At 36.4% G+C, this 15,333-nt stretch overlaps 2 protein-coding genes across 2 annotated transcripts; one reads left to right on the forward strand and one right to left on the reverse strand.

The window, feature by feature from the left end:
- Positions 1-1,805: 1,805 nt before the first annotated feature.
- LOC147510852 (putative disease resistance protein RGA3) lies at positions 1,806-4,805 on the reverse strand. Its single transcript, XM_086598266.1, has 5 exons — positions 4,787-4,805; positions 3,996-4,234; positions 3,556-3,811; positions 2,461-3,520; positions 1,806-2,173 (listed from the first exon to the last, which is right to left on the reverse strand). Exons 1-5 carry the CDS (start codon positions 4,803-4,805, stop codon positions 1,900-1,902), a joined length of 1,848 nt encoding a protein of 615 aa, XP_086454392.1. The 3' UTR covers positions 1,806-1,899.
- Positions 4,806-8,309: 3,504 nt separating this feature from the next.
- LOC147510853 (PHD finger-like domain-containing protein 5A) lies at positions 8,310-9,181 on the forward strand. The gene is made up of 2 exons (XM_086602695.1): positions 8,310-8,412; positions 8,616-9,181. The coding sequence occupies exon 2, from the start codon at positions 8,638-8,640 to the stop codon at positions 8,968-8,970; it is 333 nt and encodes a 110-aa protein (XP_086458821.1). The 5' UTR covers positions 8,310-8,412; positions 8,616-8,637; the 3' UTR covers positions 8,971-9,181.
- The last annotated feature ends 6,152 nt before the right edge of the window (positions 9,182-15,333 follow it).

The raw sequence follows: 15,333 nt of genomic DNA on the forward strand, positions 1-15,333 counted from the left end.
AATTGCCCTCACCTAATTAAAATTGAACATTTTTTTTGAAAATAATGAGGGCATTTGTGTCATTTCCAGTTGTTTGACTTGAAATTTAACGGTCAATCCAAGTTGACCGTGTGTTTAGGGGGAAGACCCTAATAGGCCATCTGGTAGGGGGGGGGGGGAATCCTAATTGGCTCATCTAGGGGGGGGGGGGTAATACTAGTTAACCCTTTGTGAATTACAATTGATGAAACCATTAGTCAATGCACCCAGGGAAAATGGAGTTACAACTTCTTAACAGACAATTCTAAGTATCTACTGTTTGAATGAGTTCCTGGACTGATTATGATGTGTGTTTATATTCTTGGCAGATAGAAAAGGTTCTACCTAATAACTGTCTAGTTACAAAACAAGTCAGTGCAACAGTGCAACCTACAACTTCCACTAGGAAGAGCAAAAATTGACACATATATTTGTAAGAATCATTCCTAATTTTCTTCGAAAGGATATCATCATTAAAGGATAATACAAGGATATTATATATGTTAAAAGAGATTCAACTTGATTATGTAGATAGCAATACTAACAAGCCTATATTCTCTACTTTCACAAGATCGAGTTCCTTATTAATAACACGGCAGACCTTGAGAATCAATGTGTAATGTTTGCACACTACATACTGTCCACTGAAACCCAGTCTAATACGGTTGGCTGGCAGCCCATAAAGACACGCCAATTATTTTGAAACTTGAAAATGCAAACTCCGATAGAGATACAACTGTATTATCGAAAAAAAAGGGTAGGGATACAACTGGAAGGAATGATGCGAGCTGGTGGTGCAGAGAAGAAGTTTGCATATAAGTCTAAGGCCGGATTATACATGAAAAAGTCCTTGTTGCCTGAAGAATATGTTATTCTGGGACAAAATTAGTAAGATCAAGAAGGATCTTTGGAATGTAGGAATTGGTGCTCCAATGTTCTATTTTTTTGCAGCATTCTATCAGAATAGGACAATGATAGATTTCCAGTTGTTGAAGCATGGGGAGATGCTTCAAATCCTTCGGCATGAAGTGTAGGAATTCACATTCATGAAACTGCAACATTTGAATTGCTGTGAGTTGGTTAAAGCCTTCCGGGAGTGATGAATGAGGACAAGCTTTGATATATAAAAAATTCAGGCTTGAGTAGTTGCTTTTGGGGCAACTACTGATAGGCAACCTTGAGAAGACACCTACATTGCCTTTCAATTCTAGGTCCTCAAGGAGTGGAGGAAGGAAAGGTTGCATTCCCATCAGTTGTGGACAAGAAGTTATCCGTAGATCCCTCAGTGCGTGAGAGAACATGTAGTGCGACACCACCTTTAACTTTGGACATATATCGATGCATAAGGTACTGAGACAAGGCATGAAATTGATAGTGGAGACACCTTCTTGACAACTCTGGGAATCATTTCCTCCTGCTCCTCCCACGCCAACATATTCACGAGTTTAAGTTTCTTTAGCTCTGGGAACACTGCAATAACAAGTGCTAATTCTCCAACTTCTGCACTAGCATCAACACTAGTCGTAATTCTGAGAAACTCAAGGCCTAAGCATTTCACTTTTTCTAATCTTATTAGTTCGAGTTCTTCTAGAGATTTTAGTCTTCCAAGAGCTGGTAATCTCTGCAAATTTTCACACCCTGTGAGCAACACTTGACGAAGATTCGGAAATATACCTTTGCCATTCTCAAATGGAAGATCCCATTCCTCACACTCTTTCATATGCAAGATTTTGAGTTTCTTCAATTTTGAGAAAACTACTTCTGGTTGTTGTACTGAATTGGCAACACTGCTGCTACTACTATTCTTGCCAAATCCATAAAACTCGTATCCAATGCGTTTCACTGACTTCAAATTAGATAAAGTAAGAGCTTCAAGAGATGCTAGTCTTCCCAAAGGAGGCAATTGCAAGCATTCACTGCAATTGTACAATCGTGTCTGACCAGATTGGATAAAACAGTATTGCTCGACATCCAGAAAGGAAATTTGGCACCAAGGTAACTCTCTATAGTCAATGCTTTCAAATTTGTATGTGGTTGGAGGCTTTCGAGAACCCCTTCCATCCTCTTTCCACCATCTTCCCTTTGATCTTCTTGTCCCATGTAAAGATTATCAAACCAGGGAGTTAAGAACGGAGGTTTTCCTTCTTCTGTAGTTCTGCTTGTGCAACATCATTTACATCTGTCGCTCGCCCCAGCCCCCATATTTGCAATTTTCCTTGGAGATGGTTGAGAAGTTTTAGTTCTCCAATTTTGCAGTTATCACCTTCACCACCCACAATCAACTTACACAATGTTCGAAGACAGCTCAACCTTCCCAAACCCCGAGAAAAAAATCTTAGTTCACGAGTTTTTTCAATTTCGAGATGTCTTAGATTAGATAGTTTCCCAATTGCATGAGGTAGTCTCTGCAGAAGAAAACATGAATTCAATTTCAAGGTCTACAAATTGAATAGATTGCAGACCGTTTCAGGTAATTCCATCAACCTTGTGTTAGACAAATCGAGGTAGTGTAGATGTAATAGTCTCTCTACTTCATTTGGAAGTTCTTCCAACCAAAGATGTCTCAAATCCAATGCCCTGATGCATATCAACTGTTGGAATAATCCAAGATGCACTCTAGAGATGCATCCAACGTTGAAGGGTCTGAATGTGCATGGATTCTTTGGTTCGAATATATCAAGACTCTTCAAATTTGATGAACTCAGCTGGTGAAACTTTATTCTACCAATTTCTCTGCCATTCATCTTTAAAATAGAAAATTCATTACTCAGAGATTTTGCAAAATCATGAACGAGATCATGCATCTTGCAGCTAATGAAGTTGCCTTCATCATCTTTTACAAAGTCTTGGAAAAAAGATCGCATTGCCAAATTATTGAAATGGTCTCCACCTATTTTCTCTAGGTCATCTGTATTATCGTAGCCAAGGAAACCTTGTGCCATCCATAGCTTCACCAATTCATCCTTTTCTATTTGTTCAGCTTTCTGAAAGATGGCATAATAAGTAAAGCATTGCTTCAAGTGTGAGGGCAAGGCATAGTAACTCAATGAAAGAGAAGGTAAAAACCCATCCTCATCATTCGACATCACATCCCACATGTCACTGGCTAATATATCTTTCCAATCTTGTTTTGATTCTTTTAAGCACATCAGACTAGCTAAAATCCTTACAGCGAGAGGAACACCTCCACATTTCCTTACAATTTTCTTTCCAATTTCTTCAAACACTTCGAGATCTTCTTGTCTTTCTCTGAATGCAACTTGTCTAAACAATGACCAGCAGTCATCATCTGATAGTTGCCCCAACCTATGTATGTAGGCAGAGCCGATCATCTTTGCCACTCTCTCATCCCGTGTGGTGACTAAAATTCTACTCCCCGATGCACCACCATCCAGAGCAAGCTTCAATGGTCTCCAAAGCTTGTCATCACTGGACCAAACATCATCTAACACAAGGAGAAAACACTTTACCTTGATGGATTCCAACAAGCTTTTATGCAAAGCTTGCAAGGCAACAATGTTAGGGATGTTACTATACCTTTCACTTCCTCAATAATTGACTTGGCAACCCTTTCAAGATCAAAAGGCTCAGAGACACAAACCCAAATCAGCTTCTCAAATTTCGTAATTGCTTCCTCTTCTTTGAGGATTAGTTGCGCGAGAGTAGTCTTACCGAAACCGCCCGTACCAACAATAGAGATAATTGGGACACATGAATCTTGATGACTACTCTCACTTAGTAACTTGATTATTATAGTTTCTTTGTCATCAAGACGACCAAATATCTGATGCATCTATGAAAGAGCTAGTTAGCAATCGAGGTTCCTGACAACTTTGCCTTTCAGTGAGATTGTATAGTTTTTTCTTTTTAACAATCTCATCTAGTCGTTTGTTTATCTTCCTTATCTTACCACCAACATCATGTTGTACAACAACGTGAATGAAACATGAAAAGAGAGAGAACATGTCAGAACAAACCTTGTCACCAACATGTGCTTGACTTTGTAAGATTAGAATCCTAGTGTTCCACACGTCCAGTACATCGTCGGCATCATAGAAAATGTCTTGGAGTTGTTCCAACCAAACCTTCACTCCTTTGTTCTTGAATTGCTTTTCCTCTGCATCATCTAGCACTCCTCGAATGATGGTGAGTGTATCACTGAGGTTTTCTATTTCTTCACATACACCTATCACTAGCTGCACCTCTTGTTCGATTTCTAGTCAGAGGATAGAGGCTACTTGCTCCAAAACAACAGAGATTAGGGCATCTGCCATTATGATAAGGTGAGGATGGATGTCAAAATGAAAAGAGAAGATGCTCGGCTGCAATTGCAAAGTCAATGCTGCTTTCTATCGTTCTCCAAATTAAATGATATATCGACATAACTATCTCAATATTATATTCTCAATGAAGACATGTTAGTACATACCCCACAACCATCTTTGTAGACGTTATAACATCCCACTTGAAAAACAAAGTTGAACTGAAAGGACATACTCTACACTTCGGAGAAACGACAAAGGATGAGACTACAGTTGTCGTTATAGATGGTTTGATTGAGGTGTATTGTGATAAAGTCGGGATGAGCAACAATACACACTTAAAACACAGGAGAGACTTGACGGGAAGTCTTGAAAGGATGATGGACGACATTACATTGCTAGTTGAGTGGTTGCTTATAAGTATGATGTTAAGAAAAAGGCGAGACCAAAAGTGTTCTAAGTTGTAACAGACTTACATACATATTATGAAGCAATTGAAAACGTACGCCCGATATTCAATGTCATATTCATTCAGACTCCATGGTACCGAAACCCACAAAATCTAAATGGACAAGCGGGACCAATAACCCTTAGCCCGGCCTGAAGCCCAAACGTAGAACCTGATAGAAACTAGAAAGCCTGCTAATTATGCTGAACCTAGTCTTGGAATAATATTTCCATTGGCCTTGAATCCGATTGGATCTAATATAAAATTTGATGTTAAATATTTGGATAATAAATTATGAAAACATTTCCTAAAAGATTATTAAGATTAAGAAGACTTCTAAATTCAGTTTTTGATGTTTCTTGTTTGCAGTCATTTGTGTTTTTCAGCCACACTTATTTAGGTCCAAGTGTCTAACGATTTGGATATTTTCATGTTAATTTTCTTTATATTTAAAAGTTTTTTTTTGGTTTTGTAGTAAGCAATCAGGGTTTTCAAAGAGGTCCCCTACCCCTTTTCATTAGTAACATAAAAGCTCATTACATTCTCAAATATTGTTTGCCATTGGCATTAACTTATTGCGGTTTTTCAACAACACTTATTTAGGTCCAACAATTTGGATATTTTCATGTTAGTTTTGTTTAGATTTAAAAGTATTTTAATACAAACAAACAATAATTTACACTTTGACATTTCCATGCATTACTTTGATACAAATTTATGGCATGTGATTTGCACGATTTGATGAAAACATCTTCATTTTTAGTTAACACATGAGGAAGGAGATTCCAAGAGAAAAAGTTGAACCAACCTAACTTAGTTGAAGACGATTTTAAGATATGAGCACGACACCGTTCAAGTAGTATCGTCAATGCTTCACCTTAGGGGTGGGAATTTGGCCCTAACGACCCTAACCCGGCCCTGACCGACCAGACCCTAAGCCCTATAAAGCCTTTACAACTAAAGCCCTCACAGAGTTTAGGGCAGGGCCGACCCGGCCATAATGCCTTCTAAGACAGGGTCAGGGTTAAAGTTCTGAAACATAGGCCCGACCCTAACTAAGCCCTAGTTATAATTTCATTATAAAATACACAACTAAAACTATCCAACTCTTTGTTACATATTTTCAATTAAAATAACACTGTCCTTTGTAATTTATCACTTACCGTATGGGTACTTCTAATAACTTGTCTTATATCATAAAAACTTGTAAACCTAATTGTTTCTATCTTACAACTCACGTACACCTCACAACTCCCCGTCTAACCTAGTCGCCAAGAACAATAATGAGCACTGGGCACTAGCCTAATGAAAAATAGGTTGACGTCAGTAAAAACTCATTCCATACTCTTATTTGTCTTTGTGTTCTTCAATGTCAAATGTAATTTTGGTGAGATTTGAGTACAAGAAATAACGGATTTATGTCAGTGAAAGCTCATTCCAAAATGTGTCTTGTGTAATTTTGAAATATAAATATGAGTCTCTATGTACTTCAGTTTATTAGATTGTGGATATGCATTTTAAATTGTTAGACTTATCAAGAATTATTACTAGATTGGTTGTTATTCAAATTTCAAAGTGGTGGGACTTTCAGTTTGCAAATCTTTGAATTTTTTTTGTAATATAAATGAGTTTTAAAACTGATGCGAAAAAAGAAAAAATATATAGCCCCAACCGCCCTAAACTGTTAAAGAGGGCTTAGGGTAGGGTCAGGGCTTGAAATTTAGACTTATGACCCGGCCCTAATAACTGAAAGGCTTTAATTGTTTAGGGCCGGGCTAGCCCGACCCGGCCTATTGCCCACCCTTACTTCACCTCATACCAACTATTATGGATAAGTGTGCACACTTCATCAAATCCAGGTTTTACTGTTCATGGAGGATCCATTGGGTCAATCTGGGCTAGACGTTGATGGGTGCGAGCATTGCGGTTTGTTTGACCCCCTAGAGAGGCCCAGTTGGAGGACAATTTTGGGCTTTAGCCTCATCGTCGCCACGACCATTCACCTATGTCTTAGCTTTTTAGTGAAAAAGCAAAAAAATATGTTTGGATAGCAGCACTGCAAAAAGTTACTTGTGAAAAGAAAAAACTATACTTTTTTTAATAAACTCTAAAATATGTGTTTTTCACTTCTCACTTTTTATGTTGAATTTGAACTTGTTGATAAATAAAATAGAATTGATAGGTCATTTTATATCCAAACAGCACACACCAATTTTGAAAAAGTATTAAAAATGATAAGTAATTTTTTTTAACAATTACTTTTCACTTATACTTCTGAAAGCTAAGCTCAAACTTGGATTTCTAAAAGTTAACAACTTGAGAGTAAGTTACTTTACATTCAAGATTCTGCAGTTGAGCTTATTGTCTGTATTTGGCAGTTAAAATGATACCTTCAGAAGGTTTAAATGATCAGAAATTGAAAACTAAGTATGATGTTTCTAAAAAAAAAACTCACCAAGCCTGGGCCTTTTTAAATGCATGGGGCCACGAAGGTATGACCAGGGCCAACTCAACCCAAAGTGTGGCCTAAGGCGGATTTCATATTGAGGCATTTTTTCTCAAAATTTTAATAAAGAAAAATCTATCTAATAAAAAGAGACGGTATGGGCCCCCCAAAAACAACTTAAACCTTTGGATCTAGCTAACTTACGACATGGCGGATCTAAAGGCTTATGGGGTGTGGACTGGATAATAAGTGGCAACAAGAGTAGTGGATCATTATTGAAGTTAACAAAGGCTGCCGGACTTTTTGGTAGGCGGGTTTCTGTTAGGTTTTTCAGTGGCACACGACACGGGCTATGTACTAGCAGTATATAAGGCGTAAGAAACTAAGAATTGAGGCCTATAAATTTTGGAAAGTTTTTTTTTTCCACATATTCTAGCGGAGACCTTCTTTTTGGGAAGAGATTTACATGTTTAGAGTCTTAATTTTAGAAACTTATTTTGGGATTTATGATATAAACAAAATTAAGGCCTATTTTTAAGGTGAATTTTGGGAAACAAACCAAGCAACTTATGAGCCCTTTCTCAGAGTGAGGCCTTAGTGGTCACCTTTTTCCCATAAAGGACGAGCCAACACTAGGTATGACGTTGTTGTGTTGGGGAGGGCCAGGGGCGCAAACGGATACGTTCGGATTCGGATATGACTGTATCCAAATCCGAATCCGAAAATTTATATTGATATATGAATCCGACGGTTATTAAAAATTCTATCCGAATCCGATTTCGGATAATATCAGATCCAAAAATTAATATTAATTAAAATTTAATTTGCTTTGAATAATTCATTTTTGGTAGACCTGGTTGGGCTAACAATGACATACAAAACTCACCAAAAATAGCATAGCCTAAAGGGCAAAGATGCTTGTTTGAAATAGGGGTAGATGATGTTTTGTGCACAAGTAGGATGCCCGAAGCCTAAGCCCAAAAATAAAAACCCGTAGAGCAGGGCTTGGACTCGCCGGATTTCCATCCATCCCTAAGCATGGACTGGTGGTAGAACCTGGTTAATGGACAGACAAACCCAAAGGCCCAGGCCCAAGTCTATCCGAATCCATTCGCCACATGAATAAATAAAAGTATAAAACACAAGCCCTCTTTTCTTTTCCCAGCACATTATTACACTTTCATTCATTGTTATTTTTCCAAGAATCCTTTCCTCCTTTTGGTTCTCTTTCACATCAGGTCAGTTTTTTTTTCCTACTTAGTTTATATTATTTTTAATCGCAAATTTTACAAACCTTAACACATTAATAGGTAGAAGAATTAGAACAGGGGAAGTTTTAGCATAAAATAAACATGTATTATTACGACAATAGAAGAAGATAAATTGTAAGGAAGCCCTCTAGTGATGTAACTTTCTGACAATTGTTCATATGTATCTGCAGGACATATACTTTTATAGAAAGCATGGCCAAGCATCATCCAGATTTGATTATGTGCAGGAAGCAGCCAGGAATCGCCATTGGACGCCTTTGTGAAAAGTGTGACGGCAAGTGTGTAATTTGTGACTCCTACGTGCGTCCTTGCACACTTGTTCGCGTCTGTGATGAATGTAATTATGGATCTTTTCAGGGTCGCTGCGTCATCTGTGGGGGAGTTGGTATATCTGATGCCTATTACTGCAAGGAGTGTACTCAACAAGAGAAAGATAGGGATGGCTGTCCTAAAATTGTCAATTTAGGAAGTGCCAAAACTGATCTCTTTTATGAACGCAAGAAGTATGGTTTCAAGAAAAGATGAAGCATATGTGGTAATTTTCTGATTCTTACTTTCTGCAATTTGAGTTGTTGGATGGTGAGGTGATTAACTTGTTACTGAGTATTGTGAAAATCCTTTTTAAGAAGTTGGTGCTAATTGAGGATCTGATCAGAAAAAAATTGATGTTTCCTATGATTGGAATTTTAGTTTTAAACATTAATACTGGATTATTAATTTGACTTACTTGTTAGCATCTTAAGTTTTCATTGAATTATATTTATCTATCTAGTATCATGTACCATGTACTGTGAAGTGTTAACTACTTGATATGAAGCAAGGCCCAAAATATCGCCGAGATATCCGAGATATTGCTGATATATCTCGTTTTTTGAGTACACCAAGATGGAAATAACCGATATATCTCAACCGAATATTGAATCTGTTTTTTCTCGATATATTTCGCAATTTCTGATATAACAATATATATCGACCGATATATATGATATAAATTGTTGATTTTGACCGATATTGTTGACTTTGACCAATATATTGACGATATTTCTGATATAATTGACAATATTTTCGATATATCTGATATATCGACATACAAAACAAAATTTTGACTGGTCAACAAAAAAATAGATATCTCCGATATATCCGATATATTTCGGTTTTTAGGTACATCGAGATATTCACTGAACTCTATATTTTGGTCCTTGATATGAAGAATAGCTGAATAGAGGCCCTTCTTTTTATAATTGCCTAATGCACTCTGATTTTTTGTTATGGTTAAGTTAACAAAAATGAACTTCCTTCCTTGGAGGCTATTGCAATTTTGGCTTTGTTCTTTCATGCACCGCATAATTTTTTTTTCTGCTCATCTTTCTTCCAAGTTCTGACTTGGATGTCTGGATTTTAAGCAGAACGTCTGTGCTTTTGCCTTATGATTTTGTGCTGGGTGTGATATATCTGTTGATTTCTGAGCTTCAATAGTAAATGAATTTCAGGAAAGTGTTACTTTTTTGGTTGAATTGTTATTGATTGAACATAAAGTATTGATAAGTGATTTATCTATTTGTATGAACCTAATTGCAACTAGTTTCTTACCAGTTAAATGAAATTTTCCTTTTTAATTTTTCTAGCTTAAAATAGAGAAACTTAAAGGAGAGTGAGACGGGAGAACGAGAGAGAAGAAGGAAAGATTGCTTATAGTCTATTAAACAGGACACTGTGATCGAAACACTGCTAATAGTAATTTGTTTTTTGAAATAGAGAAGGGTGACTTTCATGATTGTGTGCAGGTTTTATTTTTCAATTGGCACTGTGGGTGTTGGTGTGGGGGTAGGGGATAACCTTGGAAGGAGGGGAGATACCCTGTCTTAGCAGTCTCAGCTAACATGTTCTCCAGAGTTCCTAGTTGTGGATGATTTATCCATCATCTTCGTTCAATTACTTATGTAGGAGATCTAGTCAGCTTTAAATTGTGCAATTCAGCTACCATGCTCATCATGTGTAGGTAGAATTCTAGAACGGCTGTATCATGAATGGTTTGAAATCTTGAATACGACTCGGTGAGTTGGGTGTTGCTAGGTCTGCATATAGGAAGTTGTATTACTTGTTTATATACTTGTATTGTGAAAAAAAAAAAAAAAATCTTTAGTGTGTAAGGTGCTCTTTAGATGTGATGGTAGCATCACCCTACTTCACCCCACCCCACCCCCGCGCTTAATAAAAGGGCACACTGCCTACTACTGTTACGTGTATTCTGTAGTGTGTATGCCTTCTTATCAGTTGTTGTCTAGAAGTTGTAGCTGTGGGAAACCAAGGAAGCTTGATGCTTGTTTTGAAGATACTCTATTAAAGTGACGGTTCCCTTTTGTTAAATAATTATCTGTTCGAGATGATGTGTTCTGATTTACCTCATTAATCAGTAAAATTTACCCCAAGTCTTTGTTATAGCATGTAGCTTTTCAGCGTGTTCATTTTAATTATGAACTAAGCGTAAATATAGTTATGGACAGATTGTTGGTTAGCTGTGCGGCTGTTGGGATTTGCTAAGCAATCCTCAAGGCAGTGCTCTTCGAGCTATGATCATTCTGAATTTTCGACGTGTGTGTGCCATGTGTGTGCTACCAATTTTGGTGTTGTATATAGTTTGATAATTTCTTACTGGCGTTTGTATGTTGCTACAGGGTTTTTTATGTTCCATATACTGCTATGGAAATTAGAACCCCACTTGATGTCCAGTGGGATTAAGAGTTTTTTTTAATGTTGAATTGGATATGAACGTTGAAGTTTCGATGAGTCTTGTCTGTTCCTTTTGTAATGGCCTGTCATCCTGTTGCTCCGTATCTAATGGAGCGGCTAGGAATAGTTCCAAATTGAACTTGCAATTTTCACGCTTTTTCCAGTAATCAATTTCGGAAAAACTTGAACATTGAATTAAATCGACGTGGTTCTGTTCATGTGTATAATACGTTGGACCCCATTTTCCCTTTCCAAACGCAACATATTTTTCACCTGCCTCCTCTATTAAGCTCAAAGCTGATCTCCTTGAATGGCTTGAAAATTTGAAAGAGAGGAAAGTTTGTGGAAGCAAAAATCTAGTTCTCACTGGCTCAAAGTGGGTGGAACACAGTTTTTTCATCTCTCTCTACTCTTTACAGAAGAAAAAGAATTCCATGGAGAAACTTATCCAATTACTGCTAAAAATGCTTTGTTCACAATTTGGCAATCTGCTAACAATGGTGATAGAAATTTCTTCTTTTTGGTGGATATGTTTGCTACATAATTAGGAAATCATCGTCTACAGAAACTAGCTAACTTGTAAGTGCCTCCGAAGTTCATGAGCTATGGCGAAACCGAGAGAACTTGGGGAGATAAATAAGTATAAAACTCCCTACGATTGTGAGTTGTGACAACTATATTCGGGAGGCTGGGGAACCCGTCCTGTTTGATCACTGGCGACGTTAGATTAGTTAGATAGGCCAGATAAAAAAACCTCATAGATTATTGTATGCACGATGATGATTTTAGCTCCTAAATCAAAACTAATGAAACTGCAGGAGCTACTGAAACGTACATTAAAAATAAATAAATAAAAGTTAGCACCCTTGAAGGCATGGATTTTCTTTGACCTAGTATTTTCCCCCTCATCATGTCATCTACAAACTAAAGCGAATGCAAATTTCCAGGACTTGAAAGAGATTCTCAACAAAAGTAACAACCCAAAAAAAAAAACGAAACATCAAAACCTGTGGTATTTCCTGCGAAGAGAATCAACACCACTGAATTCTATCAAGGAAACCTAAGTACCTAACTTGCCTCTCAAATATCACAAGCAACAACTTCCATGCAACTAATCACCAAAATGATTACAAAAACTAAATTTTCGAAAGCATTGGACGATATGGTTGATACGTCCATTGAGGGCTTGAGGCGCAATCTATGACAATAAGTCCACAAAAAGCAAGAAACAAATAATAATAATCACAAGAACAAAAAAAAAAATAAATTGGATGCTTGTAGTCAGAACATGCAAAAGATTTTCTACTTGCTATTCCGATAGAGGGACTTGGACAATGTATGTCACAGGTGGAGTATTGTGCAATTCTCCGGTACCGTCTTATGAGTCTTCCGTACTCTGATGGTGGTCTTTACACTGTATGCAAAAAGAGTAGATTAGATGCTTTTGGGGATCATGCAACATATTGTAGAAATTTTTCCGGTTTTAAATACGGACACAATCATGTTAGAGACATTTTGTGTGATGCATTTCGGAGGGCTGGAGTACAAGTGAAGAAAGATGCCCATGTTAACTTTCTTACTGATCCGAATGAGGGCAGATCGACACTTTGGCCTGCGAATGTCTTGATTTACAGTTGATCTGAGGAAAAATATACATGTGTTGATGTAATTGGAGTCTCTCCGTTGGTAGGGTTGGGGGATAGCGATTTTGAGGTAGGAGAAACAGCTAAGAGAGCAGTAACAGGGAAGATGGAGAATCATGAAGAAGCTTGTAGGGCTAACCAGTACTGTTTTATTCCGTTTAGTTTTGATACTTTTGGGTTCTTGGAACGACATTCTGTTAAACTCCTCAAGAGACTTCCGAAAGTTATAGACAGTAACATTATGACAACTGGTTCGATCTAATAAGTTTGTTTTTCGAAGGATAGAATTTGCTATTCAGAAAGAACTTGCGGCAGAGCTTGTTGCACGCTTGTTCTAATTATTTATAATAGTCATTATCAATAAAATTCCCAATTGATTAAAAAAAAAAAGATCTCTATACACAGCCTCCACCGAGACAAGGTAGCTAAAAAAAGATAATAGAGTGTAAAATTAAACACGTAGTAACAAGAGTATATATCACACTAAACACGTAGTAACAAGAGTATATATCACACGTCAAAACTTTTACCTCCTCAATTCTTCGGTATAAACTTTCTTCTTTGTACAACTTGTACCAGAGGAACATTTTCCCTGAGTAAAAGGAGCAATAACCACCCGAGTCAGTGAATCGATATCAAAAATGTAATGTTGAAATCCACAACACATTGAGAAGTGAGAACATTGTAACTTAACATCTGGTGGGATGTTTTTTCTCACGCAAGGAAAATAAGAAGATTGATAAAAATAATAAAAAGAAAAAAGAAAAAGAAAAAGAAAAATCATATATAGGTTCTCTATATCTTTTCCATATCTGTGCACATTCCCCAAATAGGTACCTGATTTAAGTGATACAAGGCTCCCCATATATGGTTGGGCTCTAAACATAGTTTGAGTACCACGAGGGTGAATAATCTCAACCTTTCCAAGTTTCCGATCACACTGAATTATGCATGTCAGAAATTAACAACGAAACAAACTACTCCAATGTTATTTCATAGACAAAAACAATTAACAACGATTTTTTTTTTGTAAAATTGAACTTTCATTGACAGAAAAGGACACAAGATTGACAGACAAGGACACATGACACTTGAGAACGGAAAATATAAGGTTCACATATGGCAAAATATCGATCTCTGATTTATGGATATGTATCGTGGATTTATCATTTTCTTTGGAGATATTTGACATTGTTTCATACATAGTACAAAATATCAGGATATGAGTATTTATCGATATTCAATTTCTGGATATGTATCGTGGATATATCCCCTTCTTTAGAGATATTTGACATTGTTTCACATGCAAATATCGTGGATATATCCAAAATATCGTGGATATTGTGAATATTTCTTGATATATCATGATACATTATTTATATTTATTTGAAATATAATGGTAAATATTAAATAAAATTGTTATATACACAAAATATCGCAAATATCGTCGAAATATTACCGATATTTACAGTCGTATATATCTCTGAACATACCGTGATATTTATATATCTTTCTTTGAAATTTGGATAGATATCCCCAAATATCGCGATATATCGGGATATTTTGTCCTATGATTTCATATGCAAATATCGTTGATATATCCAAAATATCGATAAATATCATAGATATTGTGAATATTTCTTGATATATAATTTATATTTATTTGAAATATAATGGTAAATATTAAATAAAATTGTTACCTACACAAAATATCGCTAAATATATCTAAATATCACAAATATCGTCGAAATATCGTGGATATTTGCAGTTTTATATATCTCTAAACATATCATGATATTTATATATCTTTTGTTGAAATCTCGATATTTATCGCGATATATTCCGATATTTTGTACTATGATTACATGATATTTTGTACACATGGACATTTTTTTTTTACACATGAACCGATGAAAGTGAACGCATCAACTTCGCACAAAACAAATCATTCTAATATACAAAATAAACAAAACACCATTCATAATCCTTAGTACCATAAACATTGAATGGTTTTTCACAACAACCTCAAAAGAGTTCAAAGAAGAGAGGAGAGGAAAGGAGATGATCGAATGATTGGGGAATTGAAACTTAACCACTAAAAGAGACAAACCCGAGAAAATTGTAAAATGATTGTTTTAATTCCAATCAAGCAAGAAGAATATCCAATATCCTAAACAGGAAGGAGGACTTGGAATACATATACATGATCCTATCATTTGGAATCGAGCAGCTTATTGTGGTCTTATTTACAAACTTGCATGCAAAGAAGCAGGATTGTGAATCACATGCATGGACGTACTTGGGCTGAACATATTAAAGAAAAGTTTTTTTGGTCTATGTCAATGCTTAGGGATTGCTCATGGTCTTGGAGATGTATCCTGAACAACATAAAATATGATATGAAGCTTCTCTGATATACCATAGCAACAGGTAATCAGACTCTTCTATGACATGATCCATGGTGTGGAGAGGAGCCATTGATCAACCTCCAGGAAGCAAGAGATAACTGGAATTT

The sequence above is a fragment of the Coptis chinensis genome, chromosome 3, assembly GCF_015680905.1.
Source record: "Coptis chinensis isolate HL-2020 chromosome 3, ASM1568090v1, whole genome shotgun sequence".
Lineage (NCBI taxonomy): Eukaryota > Viridiplantae > Streptophyta > Magnoliopsida > Ranunculales > Ranunculaceae > Coptis > Coptis chinensis.